Source organism: Ursus americanus, chromosome 25 (genome assembly GCF_024610735.1).
Source record: "Ursus americanus isolate L20-20 chromosome 25, mUrsAme1.1.p, whole genome shotgun sequence".
Lineage (NCBI taxonomy): Eukaryota > Metazoa > Chordata > Mammalia > Carnivora > Ursidae > Ursus > Ursus americanus.
In genome coordinates, this window is record NC_142151.1 from 25,483,337 (window position 1) to 25,498,533 (window position 15,197).

At 38.6% G+C, this 15,197-nt stretch overlaps 1 protein-coding gene across 2 annotated transcripts in view; it reads right to left on the minus strand.

Annotated features, from left to right (window-relative positions):
- The window catches only part of ITPR2 (inositol 1,4,5-trisphosphate receptor type 2), a 477,037-nt gene that overhangs the window by 160,354 nt on the left and 301,486 nt on the right, over window positions 1–15,197 (minus strand). For both annotated transcript variants that reach the window (XM_045811874.2, XM_087855710.1), the window contains 2 exons: window positions 6,360–6,468; window positions 5,683–5,870 (listed from right to left, as the gene is read on the minus strand). In XM_045811874.2, coding sequence (XP_045667830.1) covers window positions 5,683–5,870; window positions 6,360–6,468 — 297 coding nt within the window. The remainder of the gene's footprint in view (window positions 1–5,682; window positions 5,871–6,359; window positions 6,469–15,197) is intronic.

A 15,197-nucleotide genomic window follows, 5' to 3' on the forward strand; every position in this document is an offset into this window, starting at 1 on the left:
CCTAGAGTGGAAAACAGCCACTAACCCAATGATCATCCTGTGTAAATGTGAGTTTACACAGAGTTACAAGGAGTTATTTTTCTCTTTATCTAAATTACAGTACATTTAATTTAGAAAGTGTTACCATGGCAGCCTCACTCACAGGAACCCACTGATAGATAGGCACTAAGTTTTTTTGGTACTTCATTAGCTACATTGCTTTGCATGGGGTCTAGGACAAGCCTGCCATAAAATGTATAAAACGGATTCTGCTGTAGGAGTGAATAATGATGTAGAAAGGATTCAACACCAAAATGATGATAAAATATATCATAGTGAGTGGTAGAAATACTGAACCTTGAAAGTATCTGCCTAATCACTGTCTGCTTAGTGACTTATGGAAGTATCCAGAAGAGGTAGGAGATGGGAAAGGTGATACACTCCAGAGAAGACAGAATGTGTCCTGGGTGGGGAAATTGTCTGTTACTAATATGAAAATCATGGGATAGGCACAATATATACAAGAGAAATAAAGTAAAAAAATTAATAAAAATAATTCTAGTAACTGTACTGATTAAAAGACAGTTATATAACCTTGATGAGAGACAGTGTGAAGAAAACATACGAAAACCAATGACTCCCAGATCAAGTACAATTGAACCATAACCCAATAAATATAAACAGACAAGTTTGGTGAGTTTGGCTCCCGTACATAGGCTATCCTAAAAGAATGCCAGGAACCATGACCCACAGGTCCTGGGACTTTCAGATAAGACTCTAATGACATCAGGTCTTGAAATGGATGCCTGTCCTGCAATTTTCAATATGGGCAATGTGTGCGTACAGAGCAATTTATGAAGCCTAGGAGTCGGCTTCATACCTACAAGGGGAAGCTCTAAGCAGAAGGCTAGCAACCCCTCAAGAAAGCAGGGCAAAAAGCCACAGTAACCATAGCAACTACAGTGAAACAGTGAAGCTGTTTCTGTTAATTCAAAGGATAAACACAGCACTTACAGACCTCTCCAGTCCCACAAATTAAGCTGATGCTTATACCCTAATATTTCCAATATAATCAGGTTAGAAGGTGAAAGGAGGTTCCAATATATTAATGAGGAAGTTACAGGAACTTTGTGGCTCTATTAAAACAAAGTTTTATGATTTATTTAGTTCCTTGAAATACATTATCTCATTGATACTTTCAGTACAACTGAGTGATAAATAATAAGTATTCTTATTTCCATTTTACAGATCAATTAAGATAAAGTTTAGTAAAGTAAATGACTTGCCCAATATTACATAAGTAGTAGGTGGTAAAGCTAGGATTTAAATCTAGATTCTCTGACTCTAAATCATTAAATTTATTAAAATAACCTCTTAAGCTCAAAATAACAGGCTACTTACACAGACTCCACCTTTTTAAAACTGGGGCACTACAAAGCTGAACAGTATGACTTTAATAAAGATAAAAAGCATGTTTTATATATGTGTGTATATAATCTCAACAGGCAGCATAAGGATTTCTCTCATGAAAGATACAGTTTTTGATTAGAAAACTACTTCCATAAGCTTCAGAGTATAAAGGGAAACTCTGACGTTTTTTCAGGAACCAAGGCTAATGGGTCACCAGATCTGTGTGACAGAGGAAGGACTTTCCCCCAAGAAGGATGGGGGAACCCAGAAGAGGGAAGGCAGAGAAGGAAAATGAAGGGAGGAACTGGAGAGATGGTGTAAGCCTAGTGCACGGATGCAGGGTGAATCAGCACGCGAAATTTCCCAGGGTCAGGAAGAAGGTTATTTCAGAAAGGAGATGTTTAGAGTGGTTAAGAGCATGGACCCTGGAGCCAGACTGCATGGGTTTGAGTCCTAACTCTATCTGTAACTAGCCATGTGAGCTCGGTAAGGAGCTTAGACTGTCTATCTCCTTCTTTGGTAAGATGAGATAACATATGTTAGTTACCTCATCAGTTGTTGTGAGAATTAACCAAGTCAGTACAAGGAAAGCACGAAAAACAGTGCCTGGTATTTAGCAGGCATTACTTTTATTAGTGTTATTATTAGTATTCAGTTTGAAATTATAACAGAAGTATCTCCCTTCTGCTCCCCTTCAACCAATCTTTAATAATGTATATTACATATATAAATTGGCTTATGTAGCTAGAAAGGTGGGCTGTCAAGCATTAGTGCCTAAGGGCACTGTGAGAATGTAAACCCGTGCTGCCCCCTCCCCACCCCTGGGACTGGCAGGAGTCTCGGGGAGGAGTGCGTTTTAGACTGCCCAAGGGCAAGAAATAGGATTCAAGCTGACCTCAGTGAGACCTTTTAGAGACGGGAGCACATAGCCGCTATTTGGGTTATACAGTGATGTAGAAAACTGACAAACCGAAATAGGGGCTGGCTAGTAAATGACATTGTTATAACCCATCTTCAAAAAAGGCTTTCATAAACAAAAATAATTTAATGCTATTTCATCAGAAAATATTTGCTGAATGGTGACAAAGCACTGTAGCTAGAAGAAATAGGACATGATCTACTTTGAGAAAGATGAAATTTAATTGGAGAGGCAAAATGTCGTTCAAATAACAACAAAACAAAATAGCATAGGCAGAGGGCCAAATGGATATTAAAGAAACAAATGTTATGGGAGCTCAGAAAAAGGAGTGGTTGTCAAGGCTCGAGCCAGATGGGGAAGACTTTGTGAAGGGAGCAGAATCTGATTCAAACCATTCATTCATACAACCATCACTCCTCAACATTTATTGGGCCAAACATGGTGTCATAAACAAGGGACGCAAAGATGAACAGCACGTGGTCTCAATTGTTAAGGATTCATACTTTGCTAGACAGAGCCTGATACACCCATGAAAAGGCACAATCAAGTGGCAGAAAGGCCACTGAAGACATCTGCAGGATACAGCAGGGGCATGCAGGAATTAGTGGACAACTCTGTCTAGTGGGACATGGGATCGGAAAAGGCTTCCAAGAGAAGTTCATGAGTCAGGTCCTCCTAGAGGAGAAAGCAATGTGAGAAATAACACGACACGTATGAGGAACTACGAAGAGCTCAGTATAGCTGATGCACAGGAAAGAGGATGGAGGAGGGAGGAGGTGGAAAAAGAAAGGAAAATGTGAAGAGAGGAAATCATGAAGGATCTTATGGACTGCGTTAGGGAGTTTCTGCCTTTATAGGGCAAGTGACTGACTTTAAGCAGGAGAATAACGTGGTTTTTTGGAAAGATACCTTTGCATGCAAAGTAGAGAACAATTTGGAAAAGCGCAAAACTGGGATCAGGGATACCTCCTGGAAGAACTTGTGGCCCAGAAAACATAAGAAGCCTGGGTAATGAGGGCTGGCTATGCAGAGACTGAAAGCAGAATGTGGATATGATAGATGTTAGCAGGGCAGAATCATCAGAGGCTGGCCTTCAATGAGATGCTCAGGAAGGGAGTGAGGGTGAGTTAGCTGAGGTCAAGGTGGGCTTTAAGCTTCTGGCCAGACATCTGTGTGGATGGACTGCCAATCACTGAGGGAGGCTAAGTATTAGAAGGAGTGGGTGGATGGAGAACAACAGTGGATTCAGTCCGAGACACGTTGAGTTTAAGGTACTAGTGGGGACATTCCATGAAACATTCTGGAAGACAACTGGATGTGGCGTCTAGAAGTGCATCGAGTGAGTAGAGAATCATCAGCATTGAATGGAAGTTAAAGATGCAGAAATGAATGAGGTCAGGCTGTGGGAACAAGCAAACTAAACAGAGGAGAGCCCAAAGAAACGTTGAGAGATGTCAGGATTCAAGAGTTAAGCAGATCAAGAGGAGCTTTCACGGAAGACTAAGAAGAAGTGGCAGGAGGTAAAACGAGAGGAGAGTGGTGTCCCAAGACCTAAGTTGAAAATCAGAGAGGGAGACAAACCAGGAGAGACTCTGGACTCTGGGAAACAAACTGAGGATTACCGAAGGGAGAGGGGTGGGAGGATGGGGTAACTAGGTGATGGGTATTAAGAAGGGCACATGTGGTGATGAACACTGGCTGTTACACGCAACTGATGAATCCTTGAACACTACGTCAAAAACTAACGATGTACTATATGTGGGCTAACTGAACATAATAATGAAAAAAAACAACAAAAAAAGAAAGAAAAGGTTTCAAAAACAAATAAAAATCAACAGTGGCAACTACCACAGAAACATCATATGAAAAAGTGCTGAGAGGTATTTGGGCTCTAAAGAGGTGCAGGGACCTTGTCAGGAGTTTGAAAGTGGAACAGGCACTTTCTGGCAGAAGCTGGCTTATTCTGCAGCAATATGGGGACATAAATGAATGTAAATATGTAGGTAGGGTCCAAGATGATCTCATTGGATGACCCTCTGTGGTCCAGTAACAGGAATCTGGAAGGCACTTTAACTGCAAGGATTGCTTCTATCTAGAGATTAAAAACAAAAAAAGCCTTCACTACTGTCTGGACAATCTATATCTCACATTATGTAGTTGCCTAGACAATTTCTTTAGAAAGTCCCAACTGAATATCTGGTTGTAGAAGACAAGACCCTTTCCAAGAAAACCCACACAAATCCCTCCACCACCCACTTCCCCAACTTCCCTCAGAGGAATCTGTGTTGCAGCTTCAATACCACAAGAATTGTCAAGATGTTTTTCAATTAAGCAGTATCAGTGTTTGGGTTTGTTTTCTGGTCACTGTGACATCTGCTGTGCATGAGGCCTTTCTTCCTAAAACTACCTGCCGTTGGATATAGCGAAACTCCTGTTTTTCATTGCCTTTGTTGGATTAATAAAGGAACTATCCTAGTTTTCAATTAGATGTGGCTTCCATTTGCCCTGAATAGGAGAAGTGGATTCTGAAATTTCCAATTAGTTGTAAGCATAGTTTCCTTCTCCAACCAAGACAAACGCAGAAAGAGCAGGTGAGCGAGTGTTGGGACTGGGAGGAAGATGCGTGTTCTCTGAGAATACTCCCCAACTCTGCTCTCAGGCCCCTGCCCCCCCCCCTAGGTGTTCTGCCCTTGGAGTGGTGGAGCCCAGAGCACTTGGTAAGAGTTTCAAAGTGAAATGTGTGCCTTCTGGAAATGGGGGTGTGATGACGCCTGAGTGCAGAATAGATGAATGGCCGCTTTCAACTCACTCCTGAGCTGAAAGAACAAATGAAATGGTTCTTCTCTTCCCGGACCAGTGAAAATTCACTTACTCAGAGGCATCAGGGTAATAAGCACTGGGAGATTTGGGCATCAAGTAAAAGTGCCCTTCCAAGCATCTAAAAAAAGTAAATGGGAGGGGCTGTGCTGGGAGGGGTGGTATTGAAACCAGTTATAATGCCAAAGATGGTGTGAGGCGTTTATGTATTTATTTATTTTTACATTTAAGTCTTAGATGAGTCAAAACGTTGTTTTTATCTGCTGAAGGTAGGCCTGAAATTTCCCTAAACAATTCAGAATTTCTGGTATAATGTCAGAGAGGAAGCTTCTAAGGAATGTTCTGCTTCACTGAATAATTTGTGAAGGTCTGTATTTTCTACAGTAAATCAAATAAATTTATAAGGAAAATGTGATACAAGGTTGTTGGTTTTTTGTTTTTTTTTTAAGACAGTCATGAGAAGCGAAGAGAAAAAGACATTACTTTCCTTGGTTTCTATGACAAGTAAATAAGAAACACAAATAACCAACATATTGTTCATCATGATAAAGAGGTACCTGAGTCTGTGTATTTCCTCCCTCGAGCAAGGCAATGCCAAGTAAAATGCCTTCTGAAAAAATTCTGTCATTTTTGGTGTTCACTATAACATCAATGACAAGTTCTGATGCACCTTCTTTATCCAGTAGACACTGAATATCTGACATTGATATCCCCATCTTATCCGAATCTTGTCCAGAAAAGCTCCCTGTGATTAGGACAATGAAATAAGTAAATCTTAATTAAGACATTATTAGCACATAAAATTCTTAGATCTTAGGATATTATTTATCATTGGAATTTTTTCCCTTCAGCATTAAATATCATAGAAGCTAGGGTTTAAAAAAATGTCAAAAGTTTGTAAAAACATAGCTTTCTATTCAATGTATGACACCTGTAATTAAGTATTTTTTCTTAATAATAAATACCTTAGAAAAAGAAAACTAGCTTTATTTTTGTCCTTAATTTACATATTAAGAAATTATGACATAGTTTACTATTTTCCGGAGTCAAAGAGCAAAATTAGATGTTCAAATCAGTTGTGCTATGAATGCAAAATTTTGTACAATGGTTTTTAATAGTGCTTTTTGAGTGAATTTTTTTGTATTTGTTCTATTTTAAGTAAAATGCTAGCGTAACACCAGTGTGAAGACATGTGACCAGAAGCCCAGAATGATGAGAAAATGATCAGTCTTACCACCCCCTTGTGCAGATTTGCAGTAGGTTCCAGACAGGTGTCCGTTCATCCCGACTCCATAGTCTCCTTTAAAGTAGCGATTCAGGAGTATTTTTCTTAATGTGTTACCCTAATACAAAGGATAAGAAAAGGTGTTTCTTATTGTTTTTTTTCTTAATGAAAAGGGAAAGTATCAGTACATTAAAATGCCACTTAAAATGCATTTTATCAATGATGGCGAGACACGGAAAAATTTTTATACAGCATAATATTTTCTGAGACAGAAATTTGCAAATGTTTCCCAAGAAAATAATAATGATTTTGCTTCTCCCAGAAATAAAGTATAGTATTTTCAACAAAATGTACTGGGGAAATCACAATAGATTGTACTAGGAAAACTTATGTACTATAAATTTAAGATTGCCTTGAAAGCTGAGGGTCTTAGTGTTGTTAAGAATATTAGTGATGCCCAGGGAAATAAAGATCAAAACTACAATGAGAGACCACCTCGCACCAGTCAGGATGGTTAAAATTAACAAGTCAGAAAACAACAAACGTTGGCGAGGATGAGGAGAAAAGGGAACCCTCTTACACTGCTGGTGGGAATGCAAGCTGGTACAGCCACTCTGGAAAACAGTATGGAGGGTCCTCAAGATGTTAAAAAAAGAGCTACATACGACCCAGCAATTGCAGTACTAGGTATTTACCCAAAAGATACAAACATAGAGATCCAAAGGGGCACCTGCACACCAATGTTTATAGCAGCAATGTCCACAACATCCAAACTACAGAAAGAGCCCAGATGTCCATCAACAGATGAATGGATAAAGAAGATGTGGTGTATTACTCAGACACCAAAAAAATGAAATCTTACCACTTGCAACGAGGTGGATGGAACTAGAGGGTATTATACTAAGCGAAATAAGTCAGTCAGACAAAGACAAGTATCATATGATTTCACTCATATGTGAAATTTAAGAAACAAAACAGAGGATCATAGGGGAAGGGAGGGTAAAATAAAATAAGACAAAACCAGAGAGGGAGACGAACCAAAAGAGACTCTTAACCTTAGGGAAAAAACGGAGGGTTGCTGGAGGGGAGGGAGGTGGGGGGATGGGGTAACTGGGTGACGGACATTAAGAAGGGCATGCAATGTAATGAGCACTGGGTGTTCTATGCAACTGATGAAGCACTGAACTCTACTCTGAAACTAATAATACGCTATATGTTAATTTAAAAAAAGAATATTAGTGACGCCTAAAGAAAACACGGCTTAATAAACACCCTAAGAATTAGAAACCCAAAGCCCTACTTAAAGGAGCTTAGTAAAAAGAGCTAGGAAAGTGGTGGGTATACAGTCAGTGCTCCAAAAATTACACTTGATAAGACAGTGAAATTATATTTAAATTCCAAGGGCTTTATTCAGAAGATGATGGACAAAAGACAGTGTATTCCTTTATAAAACATGTAATTAAAAAATTCCTAAGTCCTCAATCTTATACTGGTCACAAGACATTTTTAAAATACTGTATGTTGCTATAAGAAATCCAGATAACTCCAAATCTTCCATTTTATTGGTTTTATTGGTTCTTATTTCACAAGAGTGATTTTAAGGTATTATTTAAAGAATACTTTTTAAAAAAGATTTTATTTATTTATTTGAGAGAGAGAGCGCGCACAAGCGAGAGAGAGAGAGAGAGAGAGAGAGAGAGCATGAGCAGGGGAGAGGGGCAGAGGGAAAGGGAGAAGGAGACTCCCCGCTGAGCAGGGAGCCAGATGCAGGACAGGATCCCAGGACCCTGGGATCATGACCTGAGCCAAAGGCAGATGCTTAATCAACTGAGCCGCCCAGGCGCCCCTAAAGAATACTTTTAAAAACTAACACAGCAACTACTGAGGTGTTAGTCCTATATTGCGGGTAAGGACACTGGAGCCCAAGAGCTCAGGTAACTGGGCGTGGATCATTCAGCGAACAGGTGGTAGAGCAAGACCCTCACTCAGTGCTTGACTGCGCCCTGAACCGTGCTTCACACCCCTCCCCAGGCACAACTCCTGGTGGCGTGACGCTGTGACATGTGGCCTCACTGCTCCTTCTCTCTCTCTCACGCTCTGGTCATACTTCCCTCTCAAGCCCTGAGGTTTTATCCTCAGTTCTCTTGTTGTGCTGCTCTCCTCATCTTCCCTCTCCCCGTCAGCAATTTTATCTGATCCCTGGTTGCACAACCCCTTCGGCAGTCTGACTGCCAAATGTCTTTCCTCCGGCTCAACCTGGCTCTCCTAAGCTTCTCATCCTGTTTCCACTTAGATTTCCTTATCTTCATCTGGAGATTCTATTGGCAACTCAAACTCAATTTTTCAAAATGGAATGGTCTCCTCTATTTTTTTTCTCTTTTTCTTGAAGTATAATTAACAGACAGTGTTATATTAGTTTCAGGGGTACAATATAGGGGATTCAACAATTGTATACATTACTCAGTGCTCATCTACATAAGTGTACTCTTAATCCCCTTCAGCTATTCCACCCGTCTCCCCACTCACCTCCCCTCTGGCAACCACAAGTTTGTTCTCTGTATTTAAGAGTCTGTTTCTTTGTTTGTCTCGTTTTCCTTTGTTTGTTCATTTGTTTTGTTTCTTAAATTCTAGATATGAGTGAAATCACATGGTATTTGTTTTCTCTGACTGACTTATTTCACTTAGCATTATACCTTCTAGGTCCAGCCATGTTGTTCAAATGGCATGATCTCATTCTATTTTATGGCTTAGTAATATTTCATTATATATATATGTATTCCCTATCTCGGCTGTTGCAAATAATGCTACAATAAACATAGGGGTACATGTATCTTCTGAATTAGTGTTTTTTTTTTTTGGGGTAAGTACCCACTACTGCAATTACTGGATCATATGATAATTTTCCTTTTATTTTTTGAGGAACCGCCATACTGTTTTCCACAGTGGCTACACCAACTTGCATTTCTACCAACAGTGCACAAGAATTCCTTTTTCTCCACATTCTTGCCAACACTAGTTATTTCCTGTGTTTTTGAATTTAGCCATTCTGACAAGTGTAAAGTGATATCTTATTGTGGTTTTAATTTGCATTTCCCTGATGAATAGTGCAATCTACAGATTTAATGCAATTCCTATCAAAATATCAACATTTTTCACAGAACTAAAACAAATAATCCTAAAATTTGTATAGAACCACAAAAGACCCCAAATAGCCAAAGCAATCTTGAGAAAGGAGAACAAAGCTGAAGGTATCATAATTTCAGATTTCAAGTTATACTACAAAGCTGTAGTAATCAAAATGGTATGGTACTGGCCCCAAAACAGACACATACATCAATAGAACAGGATAGAGAGTCCAGAAATGAAACCATACTTATATGGTCAATTAATCTATGACAAAGGGGGCAAGAATATGCAATGGGTAGAAGACAGTCTCTTCAACAAATGGTGCTGAGAAAACTGAACAGTTACATGTAAAAGAATGAAACTGGATCACCTTCTTATGCCATATACAAAAATAAACTCAAAACAGATTAAAGTTCTAAATGTAAGACCTGAAACCATAACACTCCTAGAAAAAAACATAAGCAGCAATTCCTTTGACATTGGCCATAGAAACATTTTTCTAGATATGTCTCCTCAGGCAAGAGAAACAAAAGTGAAATCAACTATTGGGACTACTGCAGAAGAAAAGGCTCTTGCACAGCAAAGGAAACCATCAACAAAACAAAAAGGCAAACCACTGACTGGGAGAGCATATTTGCAAAAGATATATCCAATAAAGGGTTAATATTCAAACTCTATAAAGAACTTATACAACTCAACCCCAAAACAAACAAACAAACAAACAAATTAAAAAATGGGCAGAGGACCTAAACAGACAATTTTTCCAAAGAAGAAATACAGATGGCCAACAGACAAATGAAAAGATGTTCAACATCACTAATAGTCCTTCTTTCTTAAACCTATTTTCCTTTCAATTTTAATTTATTTTAAGAAGATCAGAACCATCTTAATTGTTTAAGCCCCCAAACCTAAGGGCTCATCTACTAACCCCCATCTTGACAATGATTGGTGAAACCCTACCTATTCTATCTTTTCAACTGCAGCTTCCGATAGTGCCTTCACACATATTTTAACCAAATACAACTATGTGATGATTTCTCAACCACAGTTTTCTGTCTTTCTGCTTTGCTCACCTATCCTATTCTCTGCCTGAAAAGCTTTCCTTCTGTATTACTTATGGACATGTCCTATCCCCTCCCTCTTCATTCTACAAATATTTATTAAGTACTCACTGTGTCTTAGGCACTATTCCAAGTGAATAAGATCTAACCCACCCCTCAAAGTGTTAACAATAAGGTCAGTTCTATAATAGGCACATATATTAGGTCCTATGGAAGCACTTAAAAGAAAATAGTTGACTTCGAAGAGTCTTTACATGCATATCTCCCCTACTAACCATATGATCATTAGAGCAAAGCTGTCCTATGCACAAGTATGTCCTAAATGTCACAGTGCCAAGAATTTTAATAGACACTTAGAGTGTCTGGAGTTCTTCATCCATATAGTGACTTTTATTTACTGATAATTAAATTTTTAGAACACATTTACCATTGCTCCCTATTTCATGTATTCTTCCTTCAAGACTTTTCATATAGTGCTATACTGAGTAAAGATAATGATCAGTCTTGGAAGAAATAGAGAATCTAAAAAATACCTAAGAAAAAAAAAGCCTTTTCTTTTTCTTTTAAGAGAAAGCCTTTTGAGTTGAATTAATTTCATCGGGCCAAAAAATGATCCTTCCAAAAGGGGAGGAAAAACAAAACATTTATTTGGAGTGAAATGGGCTTTTGCTTTGTATCTTATTATGGTAGTAGGAGATGCTCTAAGAGAACTTTTAGACCCAACCACAGAGTTGAAGTTGTAAGTTGGAGGGAAAATGTCAGAACATCTTCACTTAAGTACTAAATTTCTACAAGGGGTAGCTCAGTTTGTTCTACTGATCAGACTTCTTACCTTTACAGACCAATGTATTGCTTCTCATTCAAACCCTGTAAGAGATAGTTGGCCCAGCTACAATAAATAAAGCTGAAAAACATGAAAATTCAGGTCTATTTTTCTTAAAATTGCACAAGTCCATGTCACCATCTGGAAGAGAACCTACTGTGAGCGGAACCCTGGGTCCTTGTGAACTAGCTCCCTTTTTATCCTATGTAAGGGAGACTTTTAACCACATTACTCCAAGGACCCAGCCAAGAGATAAAAACAATGGTGTGTCTTCTTTTCAAAAGGAGCAATAGAGAGCTCCATTTTATCCCTTGTTTTAAAAAATGCCCTTTATATTGCTGGAAGAATAAAGCTGTTCAAAACCAACCACAGAGTAGAAGGATGTCACATCAAATTAAAATAAGCATCAAATTTGCTATTATTTCTAAATTTTCTTTGGACAGATAAAATAAAATCATAGGTGCTTATCAGATTTATAAACACCAAAATCAAATGAGCAATTTGATTTTTTAAAATTATTTTTCTCATCCAATTCCAGCCTTGCCAGAAGCATATATGTTCTAACTATGTAGTATTCAGAATGCCATAGAAAGAAGGAAAGACTTCCTCTATTCCTGTTCTTAACTCTGGAGCCACACCGCCTGGGTAACAATCCCCTTTATGCTGCGTACTAACTGGGGGATCTCAAGCAAGTTACTCCACCACCCTGGGCCTCAATTGCACAACCGTCAAATCGAGTAGGCATAACACCTATCCTCCTTGGGTTTCTGTGATGACTAAATAGGTAAAAGTATGTAAAGCACTTAGAACAGTTCCCAGCACGTAACAGGTGCTACATAAGTTATGCAGAGTTGATGCTATTGTGGCTAGCATTAATATTATCTAGATGACACATAGTGGACACTTTACAAAGTGCTTTTGTACATACTTTCTCACTTTATACCAAACATTCCCACATAAGTGAAAATATTTCTATATACATACACTAAGAAAATGGCAAAAATAATAAATGATAAACTACCTGAAAATCCTAATTTATCCACTATTAATCAGTCCTTGGAATTATATCTTTGTGAGCTAATCTGTGTACATGTCACTATATAAAATGGACCTTACAACTCTAACTAAACTGGATGGATTTTAGCGTGGTTCAAGCTCCATAGTTTCCAACAAAGGCAAACTTTGGCTCTAAAAACGAACAAAGAATAGTACGGATGAAACAGGATTCTGTTGTTCATCTCAGTTATGCTTAATACTGGAAAACTTCAGATATTGCTACATGGCAAGTTTAGCAGAACTGATTGCTTTTGTCAACTATTGAGCTCTGACTTGAGGGATCGAGGCAAGTGCTGTGCTCCAACTTGTCTTGGGGCATCCTTAGTGGCCAGCATTCTCTGTGATGGGTTACAGTGGCGATAATTCAGATGCAAGTCATTTCCACAAATTCCTTTAACTCCAATAAATTAATGGTGGAATCGCTGGCAGAAATTCTGGTGCCAGGCTTGTAAATAATCATCTCAAAGCTATAATTGTCAAGGCAGAAATTTGGGAAAGAACTAAAAGCGCACTGAGCCAGTTTGAAAAGAATTCTACAACATTGAGAAGTTTGACTTCTACACTCACTCTTCAATTCCAAAATGAATTCCTGACTGGGCTTCCCATGGAAGGTGTCCTTGCTGGATTAGGCCAACTAGCAAGAAATGTCCTTTCCAGTCTTTTCAATATCAGAGTCAATTCCAGGCCACAAGACACAGCTTTTAGCCAATGTCTTCATGTGAACACATCCCAGATGTGCTAAATGTAATGGAGCCAAGATAACTAACAACCACCTTCTGAAATTACAACAAAACATCTCCATAAAAAGACATCTTCTGTGGCCAGGGCAGTCATGCTGACAGTTTGTGAATATCTGGGAGGACCGTTTTTCTCCTGGCCACTTCCTGCTGTACCAACTCCAATGTATCAAAAATCAGGCTTAGAAATTATTGCTTTTCATGGACAGAAAGAATAACAAAAATTTATTAGTCTGAGAAAGGACTAAAGATTCTCTTTGATTTTTGAGAAAGCACAACCCTGTTTGCCTTAATAGGAGTTAATAGCATTAGGAATGAGAAGTTCAAGGACATGATATTTGAGGTACTGATTCCACATTTGTTCCCTTTCCCTTGGAAAAATGACACAATAAAATAGTACTTTTTCCACTGTGGAAAATATAATGAAGACACCATCAAAATATGACAACCACAACTAGAATCCTAAAAAAACTAAATCCTCAATTAGAAATTCAAAAGGTAATGAAAACTGCAAACTGGAGATGCTTAATTTAGGGTTTTCCCTCAAAAACTAATGCTTAGCTACTAATCAGCTTGGGTAAGACCTGTAAGTAGGCTCTGGTATGTACCTGTAGTCTCCACATAGTCTCATTTTAACATAAGCTTGGTTTAGCCTAATTGGTGTTTCCCTAACCTTTTTGTTTAATACTAGCATGTCTGCTTTGATATTTTTCCTCATTTGAATTCCCAGGGGTAAAAAGGTACATTTTTAATTTCAAATAAATTATTGCAACAGCTGTACCCTAATTGGAATTACATTAGGTCCATCATTACAATCGACTACATCTTCAAGGAACTCCTTTGGGAAAATGTGGCCAATGTCCTGTAATCTAGTTGTCTAACAGTTCGAATTTCTTAGTCACTAACCCCAAGGAATGAAAGCCAGTTCCTTCCCCTGATGCTTTTTCCCCACTTTCATAAGATGAAAAACACAAACTTCGAGAGGAGTAGTTATTACATACATTCACAAGATGCTCTTCATCAATATAACAACACAATCACTATAATCTTGAAAAACATATGGATGTCTCAACAATTCTAGTAAAGGGGCTTATAAAAAAAAAGACTGGAAAATGTTAAAACAAATGATTCATACACCACCGTGACAATCCACTTCTATCTTCTTTCCTTCCCTTTTCTCGTGTTCATTGTAAAGACATATTACATTTCTACCACGTGTCAGGAACTGGGAATGCGGGTACAAAAACCAATTCTGCAGCACATGCTAAAAGAAGTTCCAAATATGTAGAGTTGAGACACATGGCACTGTTTTTTCAATATAAATAATCCTCACCAGACCATTTGATTCCATTTGTGAAATTTAAACATCTAAACAGTACATGATATTTAAATGTTTGATGATGGTGCTGGAGATAAAAATGACTTCAGCCATCACTCCAGGTTTATCAAATATCCTAGCTTCTAGACAAACAGGGTTGCTGGAAAGGCTGTGTTTGGGGATGAGTCTGCACCCTGTAACCAGTGAGGAGTAAAGGAAACTATTTCTTTTCTTTGGGGTGTAATAAAAGCCTCTCAGTGTTTGATTTCTAAGAAGCATAGTGACTGATACCAAACTCAACAGACTCAAACACCTCAACAATTTAAATACAAGGTCTGTTGAAATTCAGAGGTTGAAACCATATGCAATCCCTCCCCCGTGGTCCTGGAGAACAGATTTTTTTCTGCTTCCCAGGGCTTAGTGCTCTGAGTAAGCAGTCTTTATCTGATCTGCAGAATGTAAACAGTTGAAAGAAGAGTAAATAAGCAAGAAACAGACAAGCTTTGGATACCATTTCCCTACCGAAGCACCACTACTGGACTCACACATCATAAACGCTACGTCATAAAACCACGCTCAAATGGCAGTGCACACAACCATTAACGTTAAGCCCATAATCCCCTGGTACTTAGTGTAGAAACCTACTGAGTGCTGTTTATTACTGAAAACATGGAATCAATAGGCTGACAATGTAAGCACGTGCTCTCACACCAAAGGCTGGGGAAA